This window comes from Camelina sativa, chromosome 18 (assembly GCF_030686135.1).
Source record: "Camelina sativa cultivar CO46 ecotype springtype chromosome 18, ASM3068613v1".
In the NCBI taxonomy this organism is placed as follows: domain Eukaryota; kingdom Viridiplantae; phylum Streptophyta; class Magnoliopsida; order Brassicales; family Brassicaceae; genus Camelina; species Camelina sativa.
The window spans coordinates 3818081-3840463 of NC_141897.1; the positions used below are offsets into that span (position 1 = coordinate 3818081).

The 22383-nt window shown below is 31.8% G+C and overlaps 2 protein-coding genes and 2 long non-coding RNA genes across 4 annotated transcripts; 1 reads left to right on the forward strand and 3 right to left on the reverse strand.

The window, feature by feature from the left end:
• Nucleotides 1-358: 358 nt before the first annotated feature.
• LOC147921479 (uncharacterized) lies at nt 359-2084 on the reverse strand. Its single transcript, XR_015588503.1, has 2 exons — nt 1568-2084; nt 359-630 (listed from the first exon to the last, which is right to left on the reverse strand). It is a non-coding gene; the product is annotated as an uncharacterized LOC147921479 (long non-coding RNA).
• An 8039-nt stretch (nt 2085-10123) lies between these two features.
• On the forward strand, nt 10124-10947 carry LOC147921480 (uncharacterized). Its single transcript, XR_015588124.1, has 2 exons — nt 10124-10270; nt 10450-10947. It is a non-coding gene; the product is annotated as an uncharacterized LOC147921480 (long non-coding RNA).
• An 819-nt stretch (nt 10948-11766) lies between these two features.
• LOC104760475 (serine rich endogenous peptide 7-like) lies at nt 11767-12601 on the reverse strand. The gene is made up of 3 exons (XM_010483394.2): nt 12413-12601; nt 12135-12326; nt 11767-12003 (listed from the first exon to the last, which is right to left on the reverse strand). The coding sequence occupies exons 1-3, from the start codon at nt 12561-12563 to the stop codon at nt 11915-11917; spliced, it is 432 nt and encodes a 143-aa protein (XP_010481696.2). The 5' UTR covers nt 12564-12601; the 3' UTR covers nt 11767-11914.
• Nucleotides 12602-14125: 1524 nt separating this feature from the next.
• On the reverse strand, nt 14126-15019 carry LOC104760474 (serine rich endogenous peptide 7-like). Its single transcript, XM_010483393.2, has 3 exons — nt 14788-15019; nt 14493-14684; nt 14126-14381 (listed from the first exon to the last, which is right to left on the reverse strand). Exons 1-3 carry the CDS (start codon nt 14873-14875, stop codon nt 14284-14286), a joined length of 378 nt encoding a protein of 125 aa, XP_010481695.1. The 5' UTR covers nt 14876-15019; the 3' UTR covers nt 14126-14283.
• Between the last annotated feature and the right edge of the window lie 7364 nt (nt 15020-22383).

Genomic DNA, 22383 nt, shown 5'->3' on the forward strand with positions numbered 1-22383 from the left:
CAGAATTCTTTTTTCTTAAACCTTAACTTCGACTATGTATGTGATCACCATGCATATAACTAAACCTTAAACTAACAATATTTAACCCCTATTCCCCTGTGTGCCCAGTGGCCACAATTCTTAAACTCATACGATGAAAATGTACGTACAAATGGCAAGCTGCGTACATAATCAATTGAACGCTGACCATGCATGAGTCCATGACCAAGTTTCATAATATTGTCATTTGTCAAGTTTATGTATGTGTATGTATATCTGACCACCGAATTTTACTAGGAATGTTATACTAGGAATGTATGTGACGTTTAAGAAAATGATTTTTTTAGAAAATAGTGAAAGACATAATACACTATTCAAACGTTATGAAATAATTTGATCGTTTATTAAACCATATACAATATTACACTAATCAAATACTTTATAAGCTTGACTTATGATGGCAAAAAATATGAAATTAAACACAGACACACACACACACACATATATATATATATATTTATTAACAAAACACACACACTCATATAGTTAAAGACTTAATAGGTGAAATCGAGATAATCTAGTAGTGAATGTGACCACCACCATGTCCACTTGTTGATCCTTGTACACCCGTTCCACTCATTAGTCTTCTCCCTATAAATTATATTAAAAACTTGTTAAAGCTAATTTAAAAAAGCTTAAAAAGTTTCCAAAAAAAGAGAAGCTAATTCAAAAATAAAATAGTAAAAAACATTAAGATAGTTTATTATACTATTAATAAAATGTTAATGATGATAGTTTTTATTTTTCAACAAGTCGTTAATGATCATAGTTTTAAAAAACGCGAAAAAACCCGAAAAATACGCCATTTAATTTTTTTTTTTGCCGTTTAATTCTTCTAGTTATTAAATTTTACAAAAAATATTCGGTTTAATTTTCGTTATCTTTAAAAACTTTCATTTAGTTAATAACGGTAGATTCATACTTACGACATAACGACTGTTAACTCTAATGACGGAAATATTAACCAGGATTAAAATATAACCCCACGTAATTAATTAGAGGGAACTAAAGATATTGTTGCCCTCTTCTTCTTCCCCCAAATCGATTTCGAGTTGAACCCTAAAACCCTAAACATTACAATTGAAATTAACAACAGTTTCATACCTCATCTCTCAGTCAATTCTTGCAACGAGCACACCACACAATCAACCAGAACCGCAACTACTTAGACGACAACTATCATCGCAATCAAAGGAATTCAGGATTTGAAACTTGAGAAATAAAATTGCTTTTAGGGTTCTACAGTTCTAAAACTTGATTTGGGAGAAGAAGAAGAGAGCAACAATGTCTTTAGTTCCCTCTAATTAACCACGTGGGTTTATATCAAAAAAAAAGAAAACACCAAACTTTACATAATTTGAGACAAATCATCTACCATAGGTAGATAAATATACGTTTCACTAATATCTAGCTTAACTATATAGGAGATGAAAAAAATTTAAAACACCCTTACTTTTAAAAAGATGATAACTGAGAATAATAAACTCATCAACATCTTTTAAGATTTTTTCGAAAGAAAAGGACATACCATTACCACCTCCGCCTGGAGCATGCTAACTGGTTGATGATGGTGTTCCTATGGCACTATCAGGCTTATAATAACTCATCATCCTCCTCCCAATATTTCATGATTTGTTAACAACCTTATGTTATACGTGGTATATAATTGTTAAAACCAGGACCCGGCCCACAGGGGAAGCCACTGAAGCCAAAGATTCGGGTCTCAAATTTTGAAAGTTTTTTTACTTAGAAATAAAAGGTCTTTTTTTGTTGGATATATATAAGGGCTCATATGTAAAAGGCTTTAAAAGAGTATGTAAAAAGCTTTAAAATGACACATTTTTAATTTTTTGCTTAGGGCACTCCTGATTGCTGGGCCGGCACTGGTTAAAACATTAACCTGTCATCGAGAGTGGTTCATGGTGATCAGAAGGAGAAGATTCTGTACGGCAAAGAAAGGTACAAAGAAGCAAAAGCACTATGAGCAAATTGGTAGAGTTCGAAGAAAATGTACTATTTTCCATCTCTTTTTATTTCTTTCTTTTTTTTTACTTGATTGAAGACTAGTATTTATAAATCTGAATGAGAAGGGAACATTCCAAAAAGAGTTGAAAAGATAAGAATTATTAATTTTCCCTAGTGAATTATTAATTTTCTCCACCACTCATTTGTATTGGTTAGTTTGACTTCTTGTGGGGCAAAAATTGACACTGTTTTATTTCTCAACTGGATTTTCTTTTCTTATAAAGTAAATAATGAATGCAGGACTGGGACCTTGAGGTCTGATAAAGGATCCAGTTTGATATTTCCTAATACTTATCTGAGTTCTTCAAATATATATTTGGATCTTACTACATTGGATCGATATATATGATATGTTGGCATAAAGACAGTAACTATTAAATCCTTACTATTAACGGTAAAAAATCTGAAGATACGTTGTAGAAAACAAGATAAAAACCCGCGTTACTTTTCAGGATTTGTTTTTTGAAATATTTGATTCGTAGATATTTTAAATACTTTTAGGATTTAATATTTTGGTTTAATTATAATTAATTATTTTTAATGATATTGTTTCACTATATATGCGTACATTAATAAATACTAATTACATATTACTTTTGTAAAAGATATGTACCATATATTTTACAAATATTAGGTATGACTTCATATTATTTTTTCCAGGGACTATAATACTTTAGAAATCTTAGATTATTTGTAGGGAATATTGGAAACAAAGGATAAATAATTGAATTATTGTCCATCTATGCATTCTATATTTATGTTTGGTCACATATGCTTTAATATCATTTAAACCCCATTATATCCTCATATTTTAAAAAATCTTGTGCAACTATTAAAATTTAAAATAAAAAAGTCATTTATTTCAAAAAATATTTTGGACAATATATAGAGCCAAAAAAATATACACTTTAGTAAAACTTCTTTACATTAATAATGTTGGGACCATGGTATTTTTTTAATTTATAGTGATATTAATTTCTTCTTTTTCAAAAGATATTAAATTATCTATAAATAAATATTTGTTATTTATAATATAAATTAATAATTATTAATTTATAAAATTATTTTGTAATTGTTAAAATTCTTGAAATATATGAATTGGAAAAAAATTCTAAACAATAAGATTAGTATTTGTATGTTCTAAAATTTCCTAATACTTATCTGAGTTCTTCAAATATATATTTGTATTTTAGTACATTGGATCGATATATATGATATGGTTGTATAAAGACATTAACTATTAAATCCTTACTATTAACGGTGAAGAATCTGAAGATACTTTATAGAAAACTAGATAAAACCCGCGCTATTCTGCAAGAATTGTTTTTGTAAATATTTGATTTGTAAATATTTTAAATACTTTTAGGATTTCATATAGATCACATAAATGGGGAAGAGAAGCGGAAGAAATTGAGGTAGAGGTGAAGAAATCAGAGGAGAGAGGAGGAGAGAGAGGATGAGGAAGAAAAAGATAAACATTGTTTGTGATTAACTGAATAAGTTTCTACAGAGAACAAGCACGAGATATAAAGAGAAGGATTAAAGGGCTTAGACAACATTATTATAGCAGTCGATTAAGAACTAAACAAGGCCCAAATGGTCTCTTATAAGTTATAACCACACTATAGATTGTGAGGTAGTTGCACCTAGTAATATATAAATATATTTGAGTTTTTAATAGTAGCCAAAGGGATTAAAGTGGCAAAATGTTTACAATGCACTTACTAAATGATTTAAGTGACTAGTTCGAATCTCACTAGTGACTTTTTTTGTACTGGTTTAGAGGTAATATTTATGTTTAAATATTGGGTATTACCTGATCGGATTCAGGTACCTATTTTAATAGGTCCTATAACCATTCGGGAGTAAACCTAAGTATTTTTTTCGGATATTTTAAAATTTTGGATAAGATTTCTTGGATATGGATTTCATGTATTTTGCCCATGCCTACTTGAAAAGACTTGTAGATATTGAAGCTTTGGTGTCCCATGTTTTCAAGTATGTTCTTCTTTCTTTGATTATTTGTAAACATTTTCATTATCTCTTTACATTAAATTTCTGCATTTTCAAAATCAAAGCCTACATAATCACAACTATGATAAAAACTAAAATTGCAAAGTGATCCAGAATAATATAATACTGTGAAGTTGAAGAGAAGCTAATAAAATATAGAATTACATAATATTATTTTTCTTAAAAGTTACAAATTCTGCTCCCAGGCACTAATATCGAGAAAACTTATCGAAAAAATTTTCTTGTGTGCTTTCAAGTTTTAAGGCGAATCTCTGCTGAAGGCTCCTCAAAGACCATGTGCAACATGGATCCATGGAGCTTGTTCTCCCGAAGAGGATTATCTCACCGCCGATTAGTTTTCCGGCTCGATGCAGCCGTCGCGTAACCAAGGAAAAGCTAGGACTTCACGTGGTGGACCGTCCGTTTCCCATTATTGGGCCTTAGAATAAAGTTTCAGCCCATTAGCAAAAGCTTGTGCACAAACCCATCACGACTTTGGTTCAGGTCTGTCGTTATCTCCTTCCTGTCAAAACTACTTGATATGATGTTTCGATTCTATGAGTACGGTGGCCGAAGAATCCACCTGAAGGATGAATTGGCATCATAGAACAAGTATTGGCAATATTCCTCTGAAACCCTTTTACCATGTAATCTTATGGCCAAGCTTTGTAAGAGCTTACACTCGCTGAACTATTATCGACGAAGTGATCCTGGTTTTAGACTTTCTATGCCCAGGTCAGGTTTTCATAACTTTCTATCAATCACCACCTTAGCGTTGCATTATGTTTCTGTTTTGTCTGGCTCTGAATCCCATGCTAGAAGAGTATTTGTTGCTTTGGGTAACTTTGAGATTCTATGGTGTCGAAGTCAGCTATATGGGTTGATCAGGTACGGCATTATGACCACACATCCAAGGAGTGTTGGTTACCGTTGCCTTATCATTCTCTCATCTTTGTATCCCTTCTGCCTGGAGCCAATCTATGAAAAAATTATTTACTTCAGGGATACAACTCTTACAATGGGAACTGTTTGCCTACCTAGACATGTTTATGATAATGTTATGTCAAGCCCAATGCTTTGGGCACGAGTCTTCTCTGCTTGGTCAATTCGAGTGCTCCTCGGAAGCAGAATGTTGGTTGCCTCAGAAAGGCTTGAGAGATGTCGCTGTCGTGACCAGTTGAACAGCCCTGTTTGGATGTATAGTGTGCTGATTTCTAATTTTGAGTCTGATCCGACTTTGTGCTGCAATCCGATGCTAATACCCGCTGCTCCCCCTTGCGAACCACCGCCAAAAGATCGAGAAATCGAGTCTGCTTCCAATTCTCAGGGCCAAACTGGCTACAAGCTTTTTGTAGAATTCATTAACCTCCATGGCCAATGGCTTCATGCGAGGGAGGACCCACCTGCTATGTTACGGTTTGTCACCCATCATATGCGGTTCCTGTTTTTAGGTTCTACAAAAACAATGAGGTATGTGTACTGTACTAGCTTGTTGGTTGTACTCTTTCACGACTTTTCTTTGGTAGTGATGCATAGTCTGAGTATGAACCCTTTCTACAAGCGCTTTACCTTCACCTCACCAACAAAAGATGGTGCAGTTCTAGGTGAGTTTTGGTCTTGTGATTGCTCCTGGTTAATCCTGCTTGTTTATCTCATTTTGGAGAAAGCTCTCCCACCAAACCTTACCAGCCCTTGGCGACCACCTAACCCCCTAGTCTCCGCCATGGAGAACCTTTCCAAAATCTCGTATACATCTATCGTACGAGCTGATTTTAATCACTTGTTGATTATGGATTTTCTGAAGCACGCCTTCAAGCTGAAATCCTACAAGACATCAAAAGATCTTACAACATCTACAAGCTTATCAAGGTTGTGCATACTCGTGGAAGACTCATGTAGTCTTTATCTTTACCTTTCTTTTAATACTCTTTTTTTAAGTTATAAGAACCGCCTCTTTTGAGACTTTAAGTTTAATGAAAGCTTGTTTGACCAAAAAAAGAAGCTAATAAAATAAAATCAGAAACCGGTTCTACTTTTGAGATAACCGTCAAAGAAGCCATGCCTTGAGAGTGATGACGAGTCGTCTAGATACACGGTGAAGCGCGAAGGCATATGCGAGGCTCCAGAATGACAGAAGGAGATGCCCTCGAGGGACACTGGATTATGAGCAAAATTTGTTGACCTATATTGGTAACGCTTACAAGACAAGGACTGCTAAAACTGGTCAATTAATTTTAACTAATACATATGGTACAAAGGAACACATACCTTTTTCAAAGCCACCCTTTCATCAAATTTTCAATTTCTTTAGCTTTGTAAACTGGGCAGGAAAGGAAATTGATCGGACGATGGAGGAAAGAAGAAGAAACCGGAAATATTAGTAATTTCTTAGGTTTTTGATTCTGAAATATTTTGTTAAAAGGTAAGCAAAGTTGGAGCTGATCTATATTAATTGTTAAAATTATATTGGCTATTGATTTTTAAGAACCCCTTTTAAGAACATGTCAACTCCTCCTTAGAGAGAACCATATTATGTTTTTATTGTATTGATGATATGTTTTTGTAAAAAAATTACTTACATTGCTATTGATCTTACAATCACTTTAAAATTTCTCATTAAGGATAAAAATATAAATTAAGTTTTGAAACTAATAAAATCTTATCCCCGTGAGCCTACCTTAATCCAAAGGCCGATTCGCTAGGTCTAGAAAGTTTTAAAGGTTTTCTATATATTTTACAAAAAAAATTAATGATAATAAAATTTTAGCATTAAGTGTTTTGCAAATCATTGATTGAAGCAATCTCTATGTAACAAATTTAAGGCATATTTGTGATCACGCTCTGTTTTCATTGGCAACATATTTGACAAATTTTTTAAATATATGAAAATATTTGGATTTATAACAAATAAAAAGTATTCCGTCAAGCAGCAGATTTAGTGGTGATGGCTGTCCATTGTGCGATCATGATAGGATCTTACGGCTATTCGCATTGGGAAATCGTCGGCTCTAGGTCTATAGCAGTCAGATCCAGGCCCGGTGTTATCTGTTGTCAAATCTGTCAAACTTTTTAAAAGGTTCAAAATTTATATTTCAAAACCTTTTAAATTTTTAAAATATTATAAGTATTTATGTAAAACATAAATTATCTTATTTATCTACGTTTGTGTTTTTATTTTTTATGAGCTGTAAAACATATTTTTGAGTATGATTTTATAGATGAGTTGATCATTAATTTTTTATTTTTTATCTTATTTTTTATTTTTATGAGAAAATAAATGATTTTGTTCTTGGAGTTTGATGGATTAACAAGTTGTGTGGTAGTCTAAAAAAAGGTTTTTTAGTGGAAGAATGTGAAGAAGTTGACGAGGATGAAGAAGAAAGAAGAAAGAGAGTATAGCGAAGAACAAGACGATAAAAGTAATGATGACGATTACCACAAAATTTGACAACATAAATGACTAGAAAGAATATGAAGAATAAGAAAACATTGAATAAAAACACGAAAACATAGGTGGTAGTGCTCAATTAAATATGAAAATGAGTTAAATTCATGATGATAAAATTGTTTTGTTTTTCTGGTGGTCAAAGAAATGGTTTAAGATATGTGAAGTCATCAGTTTAATTTGTCTCGCCTGGATGTCGAGTTAAATTCATGATTTTTTTAATCAAATTTGATTTTATAACACAACTGATTTTTATATTTCATAAAATTGTATATCTGAAATTGAACTTTTTCTTTAATACTAATTTAAATTTTTATAAGATAATATTTTACTACCGTCATCAATCATATAAAGTTTTCATCAAAATATATCAAATATACCCACGCGTAGCGTGGGTTCAAAACCTAGTATTTTTAAATAAAAAGTGTAATATTCAAATCTTGTTTTTTTGGGCTGAAATATTAATATTAACTCGAATTTTATTTCATGATATGAACGCTTTCGTAAGTGAAATAAATAAACTTTACACTTTTAGTTTTGACTTTTTTTTTTTTTTTGGACAAAAACTCTTTTAGTTTTGACTTAAAAAAAAAAGAGAAATGCATTTTACAGAAGAAATTAGGGGGAAAACAAGACACGTAAATGCGTTCGTAATAAATAATTAACCGTTCGTAATAAATAATTAACCAAGTTATACGACACAATACAGAAAGTATTACATTTTAAAATACAACTGTAGTTAAGTCGAGTTAATCTTAATCGCACATATTATTACGAACGGTGACCAAGTGCAATGGTTTAAAGATAACGATGACCCTTTTGTTTTCTAATGACCTTTCATCTTTAACAAAACGATTATTTATTTTTTATAATAATAGTATAGTAGTCAACTAGTCAGTTGACGACAAGAACAAAATAAAGTCCACTCGTCAAGGCTGTGAATTTTGTCCATGTCTGTAGCCGACTCGTAAAAGTATCGTAGGTACACAGAACCGTATCCTCATGACAAAACAAAGTCTACTAGTCAAGTCTGTGCATTTTGGCCGTTTCTTGTAGTATCGAAGGGAAGATGAGTGTCTTGTTTGTGGAATCGTACCAGTTCGTTGTTATGGAAAATTCTAAACATATATTTGTATTTAGTCCATAGAGATCAATATAAGGTTTGTCCTAATGATTTGTCTACATCCACACAATATTGAAACATTAAGGTTATGAATCTCCAAATTATTCTACGTTTACCATGATTAGTTCTTTAATATTTTTTTATCACAGAATCATATTCATCTATTAGATAATCAAATCATCAGTTATTAAAACTGGTTGAGAGGAGTTTTCTTCTTTCTTTTATCTCATATTTCACCTAATGCAAATGTTAAAGCCAATTCTTTAGTTGATAAGAAAAAAAAAGGAAAAAAATATCATCAGTTGCTGTAAACTTCCATTTATATATAACTATTGTTATTAACATTCTTATTTATCATGACTGTTATAAACTTCCTGATTCCTGAAGGAAGAAAATCTCCGTAACTATACTAGTGGAGACTCTGCACCATCCAAATAAGTCTAGAAGAACCAACTAATTACAAAGAAGCAACGTCTTAAACGTTCCAAACCGGATTTAACCGAGTCTCTGCGTATTTGCATTATCAGATCAAAATATGCCATCATCCATTCAGTCACTACTACTTGACAAGAAAAATATGTATGCTTTCGAGAGGATTTGAAATATTCAATCCAGGACTTTCCCAAAAGCTTTGCACAAGTGTATCATTAGACAAAAGGCGTCTTGGCTAACAAGCATGACTTGTAATTGGGAAAATAAACATTTTATTCATATATCTCATTATTATAATTAATAAACTCCCCAAACTATACCACTTTCTCGTATTTCTACTTTACGACAGCTTTCTCCTATTCCTTAGTTTCTCTGTTCAGCTTATTAACATAATATTAAACAGATATATTGAGACATACATATTAAATAAATAAATAAATAAAATATCATTTCCCATTCCACTCTTCCACTACAAATGGTATATAGTACTTAGAACAAACACTAAATGGAATAGTACTCGTCCTTCTTATTAAAATTCTGAATGCTTCGTTGTCTCTTAAATAGACTAAAGAGCTTAATAAATTATATTTTGTTTAATTGAATAACACAAAAAATTTAATGATTTTATAAAAATCTGAATTCAATAACCCAAATTTGTTAAAATTTTAAATGATTTTTTACAAATCACAAACTAATAATAATAAACTTTAATAAAATTTAACAAAATATTAATCTAATAACAACAGATTCTAATTAACATTTAAAATCTTTAAAATTCTATTCAAATCTCAAACCAATAACTTCGACTATCAGTTAAATCTTGCATGTATGCAATAAATACTTTTTGACCAAATTCACGTGTCAACATTTTTAACCAAATTCACAAGTGACAACAACTTTTTTATTTTTATAAAAATTAACTTTAACTGTCAAGATTTGTTTTGCCAAAAGTTAACTGGTTATTCTTAAATATGGAAAATTAATTAATGATTGAAAAAAAAGACCAGAAGTTATGTAAATATAACCTTTCGTCGAGATCCAAAAATATGAAGAACATCTTAATCTCTCAAATTTTTGAGTCTCGATATAAAGAAAAAAAACTATGGGGAGTACAAAAAACATATTCTTGATAACGTTTTTTCTCGTTGCGATATTTACAGTTTCACTGTCCAACCACAACGTTCTGGTCTCAGGTATGTTTTTTTCTTCACTCGCTCTCAAACTCAAAGTATGTTTTCTTAACATTATGGTATTATTTGGACTTGTTATAATAGTTTAGAATATAAATGTTATATAACTGTATAAATCGAGGACAAGCGCATATGTTTGTATCGATTATGATTAATAGTTATGTGGGGTTTGTAATGTATAGGTGCAGAGTTGGAAAAGGAATCATATGACGTCTGCAAAGCTTCGTGTACAGATCGGTACGGATGGAATGAATGTCTTGTTGATTGTTTAGGGCGTGGCTCTGCACGTTGTGTTTCTCTTTCTCCGAATGATCCTAGGAGATGTTGTTGCCAAAAACATTAATATAAAGATCATAACCCTCTCCCAGTCTCCCTGATGAGTATTGCATGTATTTTCTCTAAGCTAAACTGGTTCAATTTGATACGGTTTACAATACTGTACATGCATATTTTGTATGTGAAAAAATCGGATGCTTACCTCACGTCCTCCGGTGACTCTCTCCACAGCTCCGGTCTTGTGGAAAGCTATTGGTGTATGGCCGACAAGCCCATGTTGTGCTTTGTTATGTTTTTTATTATAAACCATAATATTCTTGTAAACCCTAAGACCTAGTGTTATATAAACTCTTGTATCATTGATTAAGAAAGACTAACATAATAATAAAGAGTTTTCCCCTAAACCCTTCTCTAGTTTCTACATGGTATCATAGCCTACACACGCTGGCCCGTTAACTAGTTCGGTCCAGATAGAAGCCCGATCACTCCATTAATTGATGGCCCAAAGGAAGGTCCAATTCCATCGAGATAGCTAAAAAAAGAGAGCATTATCTCGAGGGGAAGGGATGAATTCAGTCGAAATTAATGGCTAAAAGAGCCATCATCTCGAGGGGGCGTGTGGAGAAAAGATTCTACATCTGATAGATGTAAAAGGACTTGAGTAATATATAAAGGGTTAAGACCTTTCCACTCATTGCCAATTGGTTTTGAGTTGGAAGCCCATATCAAACCCTAATTTAACATGGTATCAGAGGTGGTGGTTCGGACAATACAATGATCATGTAGAAGTATCAGAAGTTTGGCATCAAATGGAGATCTTCAAATCGTTATTTCTTTATCAGTGTTTTACAAGAGCTTGATGACGATCTTTTTACTTTCATTTACAAGTGATTCAAAAGTTATTATTGATTTACTGAAGACATGTCAAGCTATCGAGTAGATGAAACTGATGCTAAAACTTACCTTGAGAGTCATCGACCGAACGGTTCACACTTAAAGTGTTACATCGACAATTCGATTGTGGTAGTGTACACATTAATTAATTTTAGTGCATGTGGTTTTGTAAATCTTTCAAGTAAGATCAATTGATCTAGCAGAAAGATCAGTCCGTCTTTCTTGCTTGGTCCATACATCCTCTCTAATCTTAACATTCGATCCACTAGTTCCAAAACTAAATGCAACTTGTAACTTAGACTTAACTTAAACAACTGGCACTCATAATGTTTAGAGAAACCTTTAGTAAAAACACTTAAACATTACACTAACATAAAATTACGCAAAACTGAAACTTCTTAATTAAAATACATACGTATGAACTGTCTGCAGAAAATAAATGTTACATTCATATACTACAGGGTATTCGAAGAAGTTCTAGGGGTTGCTACCACCACCCCGTCCACTTTTTGAAGATCCTGCTCTTATACCCGCATTTGGAATATAAATGCCCATGAGTCTTCTTCCTACATATTTTTTTAATCAAGATATAATTCAGTTTTAGTCAATAAAGAAAACGTTCCATATAAAATAAAACACTCTGTTATAATGTATACACGTAACAAAAAAAAAACATGCATATAATATGTAATAATACCTTCTGACTGGTGAGTTTTCTCCACGCTTCTTGAAGATGTTTTGCTATTTCGGGATTGCGTTTGTTCTTGTCCCTTCTCTTCAAATCCACGTATTTTTACTTTAAAAGTAGCAGGTTTGGTTGATTGGTAGAGAATTCGTTCAGGTGAGATTTCGTTTGTAGGTTCTGTTTTCCCCATTTGATGAACCGAACCTTCAATTTCATTTATATAACATTATTGAAAAAAATGTATGTGTTATATATATGTAGATATTAGTGTTAAAACTTGAAACACTAACCTCTGACTGAGAATGAAGCCGGGAAGACGCAAAGCAGCAGAAGCAGAACGAGCACTTGAGGTAATAGTGTTGAACACTTCTTTCCCATCTTTCTTTGTGTCTCTCTTACACTTGTTAATTTTAATCTCTTTCTTTTGGTTCGTAGAGACATGTATTTATATATCTAAGAAGAGAGAAAAAGTGAAAATACCAAGAAGTTAAACCATGGAGATAAGAACACACACATAAAAGAAATAGTATTGGTTTCTCCGTCACTTATTTTGAATAATTGACCTTCTCCTCTTGTATCTTAGTGCATATCTTATTTTAAAGTTAGGTAACAGTTCTAAGTTGGACTCTTTTTGTTCATATGGTATTTAAAATTTCATAGGTGGTTGTTGGTTTTTTTTTTAACAAGATTCTTATAATTAAGACTTCGGACTTGGTACATATTTCGTCACAAATTGTTATGTACATATATAAACTGATTAGATTGATAAAGACTGTTTGACATTAAAACGTTTTTGCAGAATCACAAAAATAAAGCGCGTCAAATGGAAATTTCTAGGGCCCGAGAATCCTAGCAGTACTGCGGTTAATAAGTATCAAACGATGCTTCATTTTCTTATCTATATAGATATATAGAGATATAGGTATATAGGTCTTCTTGTAATGAATTTTTGATAGAGTAGAAAAACTTATCTAAATGATAATTAATAGTTTAATACATATATATGACTTGTATGAATTCTAATTGCGGAAAATAAACATTATTTGATATATGTCAGTATATGTCGTTGAAGCCAGGTAGCTAGATTCGATAGCTATCAGAAAGATGATGGAGAAATGGAAACTAGGGCTTGTTTATACCACCACTGGCTTGTCCGCTGATTGATCCCCCCAAATCTATGTTACTATTGGTCTTATAGAGTTATAGATACTCATCAAACCTCCTTGATCCTGTAAAAAACAATTACGTAGTATATATATATGTATATATGTATATGTATGTAATCAATAAAAATATGTGTGCAGTCTAACTAAAAAAACTTAAAAGGTATATCACAACGTTTAATACTTTATAATTGAAAAATAACTATATACTTTTATAAAAGATCATGGTGACTATCAATTGCCAAACATAATATTTTCAAATGGTATAAATTCACAAAATTCTAAAATCTAGCGATCTTAGCTTTCATTTACAAATGATTCGTGTAAAATCTAACGATGCAATTTAAAGTTATAGCCGATCTATTAATGACATGTCAAGCTGTCAAGGAGATGATCGCTAGAGCGGATTAACTTTACCATAGTAATTTGAGTTCAAGAACGGTGCCATATATAATTCTTCTTTAACTATTTGATTTATGATTTCATGAATCTCTGCAAATTCTTTGTGCTCAATGCTTTTATTTTATTTATTTACATAGCTTTTATGCTTTGTTTAGTGTAAGTAAAAACAACAAAATCTTTTTTATTTGTCTTTGCTATACTTGATTTTACCAATTTCGTAATGAACCTTTTAATCTTTGTGGATTTGATAGTGTTATATCGACAATTTGAATGTGCTAGTATGCACATTAAATTTTAAACGATGTGTTAATATTTTCTGTACATCTTTTAAATACGATCGATCCATCTAGCAGAAAGATCAGTTGGTTTTGTTGGTCGGTCCACATCTGCTCTCTAATTGCACAATTCGATACACTAGTTCCAAAACTAAACCTAGAGTTAACTTGAAACAATTGGCATTCATAATGTTTAGAGGACCTTTATTACAATCACTGAAACATAAAGGTACGTAAAACTGAAATTTTTGAAAGGACATACATATGAATACAAAAAATAAAATTTACCCTCATATATACTAGAGGGTATAAGAAGAAGTACTAGGGGGCGGCTTCAGGATTGCGACCACCACCCTGTCTACTTTTTGAAGGGTCTGCTTTTCCCACATTTGGAAAATAAAGGCCCAAAAGTCTTCTCCCTACATTTTTTTTTTTAATTACGATATTTGAATTCAATTTTAATTAATAAATAAAAAGCTCCATATAAAATAAAACACTGTTATATAATGCATGCATATAATATGTAATACCTTCTGACTGGTGAGTTTTCTCCACGCTTCTTGATTTTTTTTCACTATTTAGGGAGTGCGTTCGCTCTTGTCCCTTCTCTTCAAATCCACGTACTTGCACTTCGAAAGTAGCAGGTTTGGCCAGTTGGTATAGAATTCGTCCAGGTGAGTTTTCGTTTGGAAGTTCAGTTTTCTCCGTTTGAAGAACCAAACCTTGTGTTTCATTTATAGAACATTGTTTAAAAATCTGTATGGTGTTAATGTAGATATTAATGTTAAAGTACTGTTAATGTGTGTTGCAACTTGAAACACTAACCTGTGACTGAAAATGGAGCCGGGAAGATGCAGAGCATCAAAAGCAGACCGAGTACGTGAGGTAATAGTGAAGAACACTTCTTTCCCATGTTTCTGTCTCTCTTTTATACTTGTTAATTTGCTCTATTTCTTCTGGTGTAGAGACGTTTATTTATATATCCAAGTAGAGAGAAAAGGGAAGTACTGAGAAGCCAAATCAAAGAGATGAGATCGAACACACACCTAAAAGAAATAGTATTGGTTTCTCCGTCACTTATTTGAATTTTTACCTTCTCCTCTTGGATCTTAGTGCATTTCTTATATTTTAAAGTTTAGCAACGTTTCAAAGTTGGAGTATTTTTGTTCATATTGTATTTAAAATTTCATAGGTGGTTGTTGGATTTTTTATTTTCTGTCAATCAAATATTAGTTAGAAAAGAATTGCATTATTGGTGGTCCAAACAAAAAAAAATGAATTTACAAAATCAATTTCAGAGATAAGCAAACTGGAAAATCGAGTAAGACAATTCCGCTCTCAGATTTGATGATTGTGGGATCTCTAGGTAAAGAAAAAAGTCGAAAAGAAGCCTAAAGCAAGATGAATTCATCTATAAGGTTGGAAAACGCCGGCCATTTTTCAAGGTTCTGCACCAATGCAACTAACAAACAATTCCGCCGAAAATAATACTCTCCATGGCCCATATGAGTACTTCAAACTCTAAAACAGGGGGAGAAGGACTTTGTCGAAGACATTTAGTTCCTTACATTAGAGTTTGATCCTCATCGTCACAACACCACCATCCCAAGTCAAAATTTAAATCTATTAGTTTCCAAGAGCCATCAATCTAACAACGAGATAAATGACCAGGGGCTACGAAAGAAGCCGAGGTGACCAAGGAAAGCTTCGAGATAGATTGCGCCTCCTCCTACAATAACTTATTGCATAAAGCCTGAGACATGATATCAGTATGCCCTACCTCAATTCCTTGAAAAACTTTTTTATTTCTATCTTTGTAGAGCGACCATAAAATCCATGATAACTGAAGATGATTTTTTCGTTCTCCCAATTGAGGCAACCTTCCCCCCCCCCCCCCCCCAGGTCAGAAAATATAATCCAGATTCAAATACACAGAATTGTAAAAAAAAACTTTTGAAACTACCGAAAACCGAAATGGGAAACTACTCTCAAATATTACGCGAACGTGGACATACAGAGAACGTGATTGTTGGACTTTTATTAACAAGATTCTTAAAACTTTGGGACCTGGGACATATTTCTTCACAAATTTAATATTTTATAAAAATTTAAAGATTTTTTGTTGCAGTTTAACATTTTGGTGACAGTCTTTTAATTAAAACTCTCTTTCTGAAGAGTTATAAATTTGTGGTATTTTAATTTTATTGGTTTGTGTTGGTGCGGGATTCAGCACCCCCAACATACCGGTCTAAACCACAAATCGAAATTGAGTACTCCAACCGGGAGTTCGGTCTTGAGATGGATTCAACCTACAAATGAAGGCCCAATTGTGTCGAAGGGTCCAACTCCAGAATGAGAAACCGACTTCCCAGATCGCCTGCCGGCCGACCTCACAAGAAAGGAGAAACTTTCTTGTTCTTGGTTTGGCCGATTAGAAAAGTAGCTATATTTTGTAATCAAAGCATTCATATAAATAGGGGGATACCTCCTCCTTGTAAGACATCCAACAATTAATACAAAAACCCGCAATTCTTTATTGTTCTTAAGCGAAACCCTAACTTCTTCTTCAAGAGATCTTAATTCCCTTTTGCTTGATAACTTTGATCTGATTTCTTAGAGAGATAACTTTATTGAATTTGTTTCCCCTTCAAACAAATTCATTGTGTGAAACTCAGTTTCAACAGTTTGGTTAAAGTAAAAAATTTATTAATCACTCACAGAAAAGAATTTTAAGCTGTTAAAACCATTTAAAACCATCTACTAAACTTAAAACAGAAACTAATTGGTAGGCCCGGCTCATAGGGGAAGCCACTGAAACCAAAGATTCGGGCCTAAAATTTTGATGGCCCTTTTTCACTTAAAATTATGTTAAATAAAAGGTTTTTTTTTTGTAAAATATGTATAAGAGCTTTTTTATTTAGATGTAAAAGGTCTTTTACTATACAATATGTAAAAGGTGTTAAAATATATAAGTTTTGGTAAATTATAGAAAATCTAAAACTTTTGTAATAAGCGAAAATAGTACATTTTTAGATTTTTGCCTCGTGAACGTTGGCCGGCAATTGGGAAAACGTTTCATTTGGAGAGATTAACAAAGACGGCATATAATTTCTCCCTATTACACAAAGAATCCAGGAAAGATAAGCGGACAACGAATCACTTTGTCAATAAAGTAGAAGGCGAGAGGTTGTTAGTAAAGGTGAGTCCTTGCTGGTCGCAGTTCACCATATGGAACGAAACAGCAAGCGTCTCCGGATTTCGGACTTTATTTACACACCGCTGAATGGTTGTTTTATGTATGAATATTTTTGTGTATTCATTTCATATTTTCATTATTCACATGACGACTCACACAATACATAAATTTACCAATCAATATATGTTTGAACCATTTCTTACTATATCTTTAATTCCAAATATATTATCAATGGTCATTTATTATTAATTAAGTCAAGTCTTTAGATTTTGTTACTTATCAAAAAACCAGAGTCTTTGGCGGAGGGATCGGAGTATCTTTGGTGAGGATCTCTCATCTACAGACTCCCTACGAAACCGAAAGAAACCGAACCGAAAGAACCGAACCGAAAGAACCGACTTTTTCGGTTATTGGCACCGAACGAGAATGAAGGACTAAACCGATCGGCAAAATGTTCAAGGGATTTCGGTTTATGATTCGGTTCGGTTCGTCAGGCTATAACCGATCGGTTATTCGGTTTCTGTTCTACATCACTCCATCTCCTTCTTCACCTGTCAGCTTCTGTGTGTTTTGTAGAAGAAGAAGTGATGCTGCCACTAATCCTTCACAATCGATTAGGTTAGATGACTTGCATCTTTAATTTGTTTTGAACTTGGGCTGCTTCTAATTGTTTTGTATTAAGCCCAAAAGAAATCTGACGGGCCTATGTTTTTAATAAGTCAACAATAAAAATATGTGGCCCACTAATGTTTTTTACTCAGTCCAAAGTGACATTTTTCCTCTTGAAACCTAAGATTCTTTCGACACTATCTCAAATAATCTTTTGAGAGCCGCCGAACGGTTTCACTCTGTGAATATTGCCAATACTCTGTCGTCGGAAACTGGGGCTGTTTCCATTGCATCAACTCAAAAACATATTCATCTGCTAGATTACAGTAAGTTTTCTTACTTATCATCAATTTTTGAGTTTTGCTCTTGAATTTGATTTGGGGTTGTATTATTTGATTTCTCATGGAGATTATAGCGAAAAAGAATCGAGTTTTTCCCCTTTGATTTCGCCTGTTTTAAAGTGTAGCATTGTTATCTATGTTAACAGATCTCTCCGGAATACTCGACGAGGAGATCTAACGGTAGCACGTCGTTGTCGTTGCTGTTACCGTCTGCCTCGCAGCCTCGCCATCAGCCACTTCGTCAAAACCCTAGTTTGTTAATGGATATGGGCTTGAAACCGCAATTATGTAACTGGATTGGTTTTGTAATTGGGATTGTTATTGGATTTTATATTCATTTGAGCCCATTATCTGTATTTTGGTCTAAGTCGGTTTAAATAAACCTAATTAGAAACAATTTCGGTTTAGTTCGGAATGGATTTCAAAGCTGATAACCGACCCGAATAAACCGATTACAGATTAAACCGAACCGAATTAAAATTCGGTTCAATTCGGTATAATTTTTGGATAACCGAAAATTTGAAAAACCGAATAAACCAAACCGATTAAACCGGTTAAACCGGTTAAACCAAATCTCCAGGGCTAGTAATGATGTTTTAAATACTACTTCCTTTATTTTACAAAAATTATATTTTACAAAAAATGTCAGTTTTCATTTTTAGTATTTTTAATGCGATTTTTTTAATCCTAAACATAAAGCTATTTTCATTGAATTTAAATCATTAATCACTTATTATATATGGTTAAACATATATAATTCAAAATTTTCTTAATTAGTGTAAAATGTGTGAAAATAACAATCTTTGTAAAACAGAAAAAATATTTCCTAGAATTTCTAATGCGTTATTTATTGACAGTTGACATATCTCATAATTTTACAAATTAATAATGATCGACACCATCTTTTTTGGTTTCGACCGGTTTGATTTGATAGTGGTTTGGTTCGGTTTGGTTCAATTGGAAACCCCTAAACCGAGTATATAAGAGGAGAAGCGACAAATTAAGGGTTTTAGGAAGTTGTTTTGTCGCCATTGAGTGAGAAAAGAGAGAAAGAAGAGAGAAAGCGTTTGAGAGATTTTTGTCTTATTCTTGGTGTTTTTGGAGAGATTTGTGGCTGTGGAAAGGATAGCTGTTAGTGGGAATGAAGGAGAAGCTTCCTAAGGTGTTGGTTCCACCGTTTCTCATTCAAGTCTTCCTGTAAAAGAGGTGAGTGCTTGACCATGGTTAATCTAAGCCTGAGATCTCTTTTGTTTGGCTGTTCTTTGTCTATTTGTGTTGTTTGCTTGCTTGGGTGTGTTGTTTTCGGATTTTCCATAAGTTCCTGAGGCATTTGGGTGAGTTTGGGACAGTTTCGAGATGATTTGATCGTGATCGTGCAGTTCGTGTCTGCAGAAGCAGTGTCGATCGACACCAATGTGGTGTCGCTCGACACCACTCAGCATCGATTCACACCGAGATAGCATCGGTCGACACCACTCAGTGCCAGCGCCGATCGACACCGAGATAGCGTCGGTCGACACCACTCAGTGCCAGCGTCAATCAACACCGAGTAAGCGTCGGTCGACACCGAGTTAGCATCGGTTGACACTGGTCTCATCCGAGACTTGTTTTCCTGGTTTGATGTATTGGTTGTGTTTGTTTGATTGCTTAAACCTGAGGGTCTCAGTTGCTTGTGTGTATAACCTAGTAGATGAGAGGACGGCTCACTAATATTTATGATAATACTTACGCATTTCAATTGTCTTTTGTGGTGTGAAGGTAAAGGTAAAATGTGATCGTGGAATGCAGGCGATGAGGAGGAGAATGTTCTAGAGACTTGATTGATTGGGGTCTAGCAATGGTTATGTTGCTAGGGTTGAGTTGATAGAACATTTTAGGATGTTGGAACTTGGTTATTTCATTGTTGGTCATGAATTATTTAAATGATGGTTATTGGATTATTATTGTTGAGATTCTTATTGGTTTATTGGAATTGTTTTGGTTATACGCTGTTGTTGATTGTTGCTAGGTTGTTTGTGGGTATGAGACCATTAATATATATATATATATATATATATAAAAGAATGAGTTGTTTCAATATCATTCAGATGTTGACACATTTCAATTTATTATTAAAATTTTAAAAAATAAAAATGTAAAAATTCTAAACCTAATCTAAAGGTTTTATATAAAAGTAAATAGATAAAATAAAACCTAATTTTATTATTATATAAACCTTGATAACAAAAATACTCATTAACAAGATCGTGACACGTGTTAATTATATCATTCAGATGTTGACACATGTCAATTTATTATTAAAACTTTAAAAAATAAAAATGTAAAAATTCTAAACCTAATCAAAAAGGTTTTATATAAAAGTAAATAGATAAAATAAAACCTAATTTTATTTAAAATCTAATTATAAGATAAATTTATATATATATATAATGTTGACACATGTCAATTTATTATTAAAATTTTCAAAAAAATAAAAATGTAAAAATTCTAAATCTAATCTAAAAAGGTTTTATATAAAAGTAAATAGATAAAATAAAACCTAATTTTATTCAAAATCTAATTATAAGATAAATTTATATATGTATATATACCATAAAATTCAAAATTATAATATTTTTACTTACTTTAATTTTTAGTTGCTATAATACAAGAAAAATATTACTTTTTAGATAAATTTATAAAAAAATATATACTATGAAATAGATAGTTAAATGTTATTACTAAACTGAATGTCTAACGATGAAATTTATTTTAGATTAAAAAAATTTCAAATATTAATATGTATCATTTAAAAAAAATTGATTCAAGAATATTATTCATATTTTTTTATGTTTGATTTTATAATTTGAACACATGTATTTTGTAATGCATATGTTAAATCATAAGATAATACGAAATATATTGTAATTTATAGGAATGAATCTTCAGTAATTTGATGGTAATGTCTATATATCTTTATATATGGTTTTATTTTATAAGTTTCACTTATTTAAAATTGATTATGAAATGAGTTAAAATTAGTAATTATGAGATAACAACATAACAAATATATCTTAAATATGTTGATTCAGTTTTATTGCGAATTATATTTTGTTAATTTTTATTTGTATTTTCAATTCTAACTAAGATATAGACTTGATATGATTTATTAATTGTGTTTGATATAAAATATTTAGTTCTATGCATTAAGATGAAATGTATTATTAAACTTAAAATATGGTTTATTACGATGTTATAGATATTTAAATGCTACTCCATGTCCTATAAGAGTTTTTGGACAAAGACACAAACATTAATAAACAATAAATATTATGTCATTTATAAACCAATAAGAAAATATACGGAAAACGATATATTCTCCAAGAGAGTATCATATCAAGCCATATAGAGCTCAATCTATTACCACGTGCTACATATCTCCGCAAAAACATTTCTCAATCTATATATCTCAGACTCCATAATCAAGATCTATATCTTCTTTGAAACATAGTTTTCACCTAATTACCCACAAACATGGTTTTGCTCGGTTCACTATTTACTGAACCAACTAAATAAAATAAGAAAACAAATATAACCTAATTTAAACCGAATTAAATTAATTAAAACAAATTAAAATAAAAAAGAGCATAATGATTTTCTTCTGTTGATCAAAGATTGAGCTCTATTTAGATTGATGTGATACCTTTTGTGGGAAAATAGATCGTTTTCCCGAAAAATATATTGCATAGTTCAAATAGTCATGAATTATTATATTAATAAAAATTGTACATAAAATTTTGAGAAAATATTATAAAATAATGCAAAAAGCCTTCAAACTCTTATATAATAGAACTGAGAGAGTATTAAAATGAAATATGAGAAGTTCATATTCAATATTAAATGTTAGAAGATAAAATCTAAAAAAATGTCTATTACTACTTAATTATTCTCAATAATTTTTTAAAATTTTTATATGTGTTATTACGCGGACCTTATCTAATATATATATATATAATAATAATTATAATAATAATGTTCGGTTTACCTTGTTAACTTGAAAATATTAATGATTCTTGAGAATTTATATTTTCTAGTTTTTATGAAATTTGATTTTGTCTTATACATCATTATTATATTATTGCCTTGTTATTATATTTTAGGTATTCTGTACGATTATAATAATCAAAATTCTCGGTTTTGCATGCTACTGAAAAGAGATTCTTTAGATGTAAACTGAAACCTATATGTGGTTGAAAACACTATAAGATGTAAACATTTAAGTATTTCCATCTATTA

Bases quoted from the DNA above. Each gene is read 5' to 3' on its own strand.
- LOC104760475 (XM_010483394.2), bottom strand. From the start codon at position 12,563: ATGTCTCTACGAACCAAAAGAAAGAGATTAAAATTAACAAGTGTAAGA. The intron at 12,327-12,412 runs GTTAGTGTTTCA...ATGAAATTGAAG, and splicing joins GGCTTCATTCTCAGTCAGAG to GTTCGGTTCATCAAATGGGG. The intron at 12,004-12,134 runs GTATTATTACAT...AAAAATATGTAG, and splicing joins GAAAACTCACCAGTCAGAAG to GAAGAAGACTCATGGGCATT.
- LOC104760474 (XM_010483393.2), bottom strand. From the start codon at position 14,875: ATGGGAAAGAAGTGTTCTTCACTATTACCTCACGTACTCGGTCTGCTT. The intron at 14,685-14,787 runs GTTAGTGTTTCA...ATGAAACACAAG, and splicing joins GGCTCCATTTTCAGTCACAG to GTTTGGTTCTTCAAACGGAG. The intron at 14,382-14,492 runs GTATTACATATT...AAAAAAATGTAG, and splicing joins GAAAACTCACCAGTCAGAAG to GGAGAAGACTTTTGGGCCTT.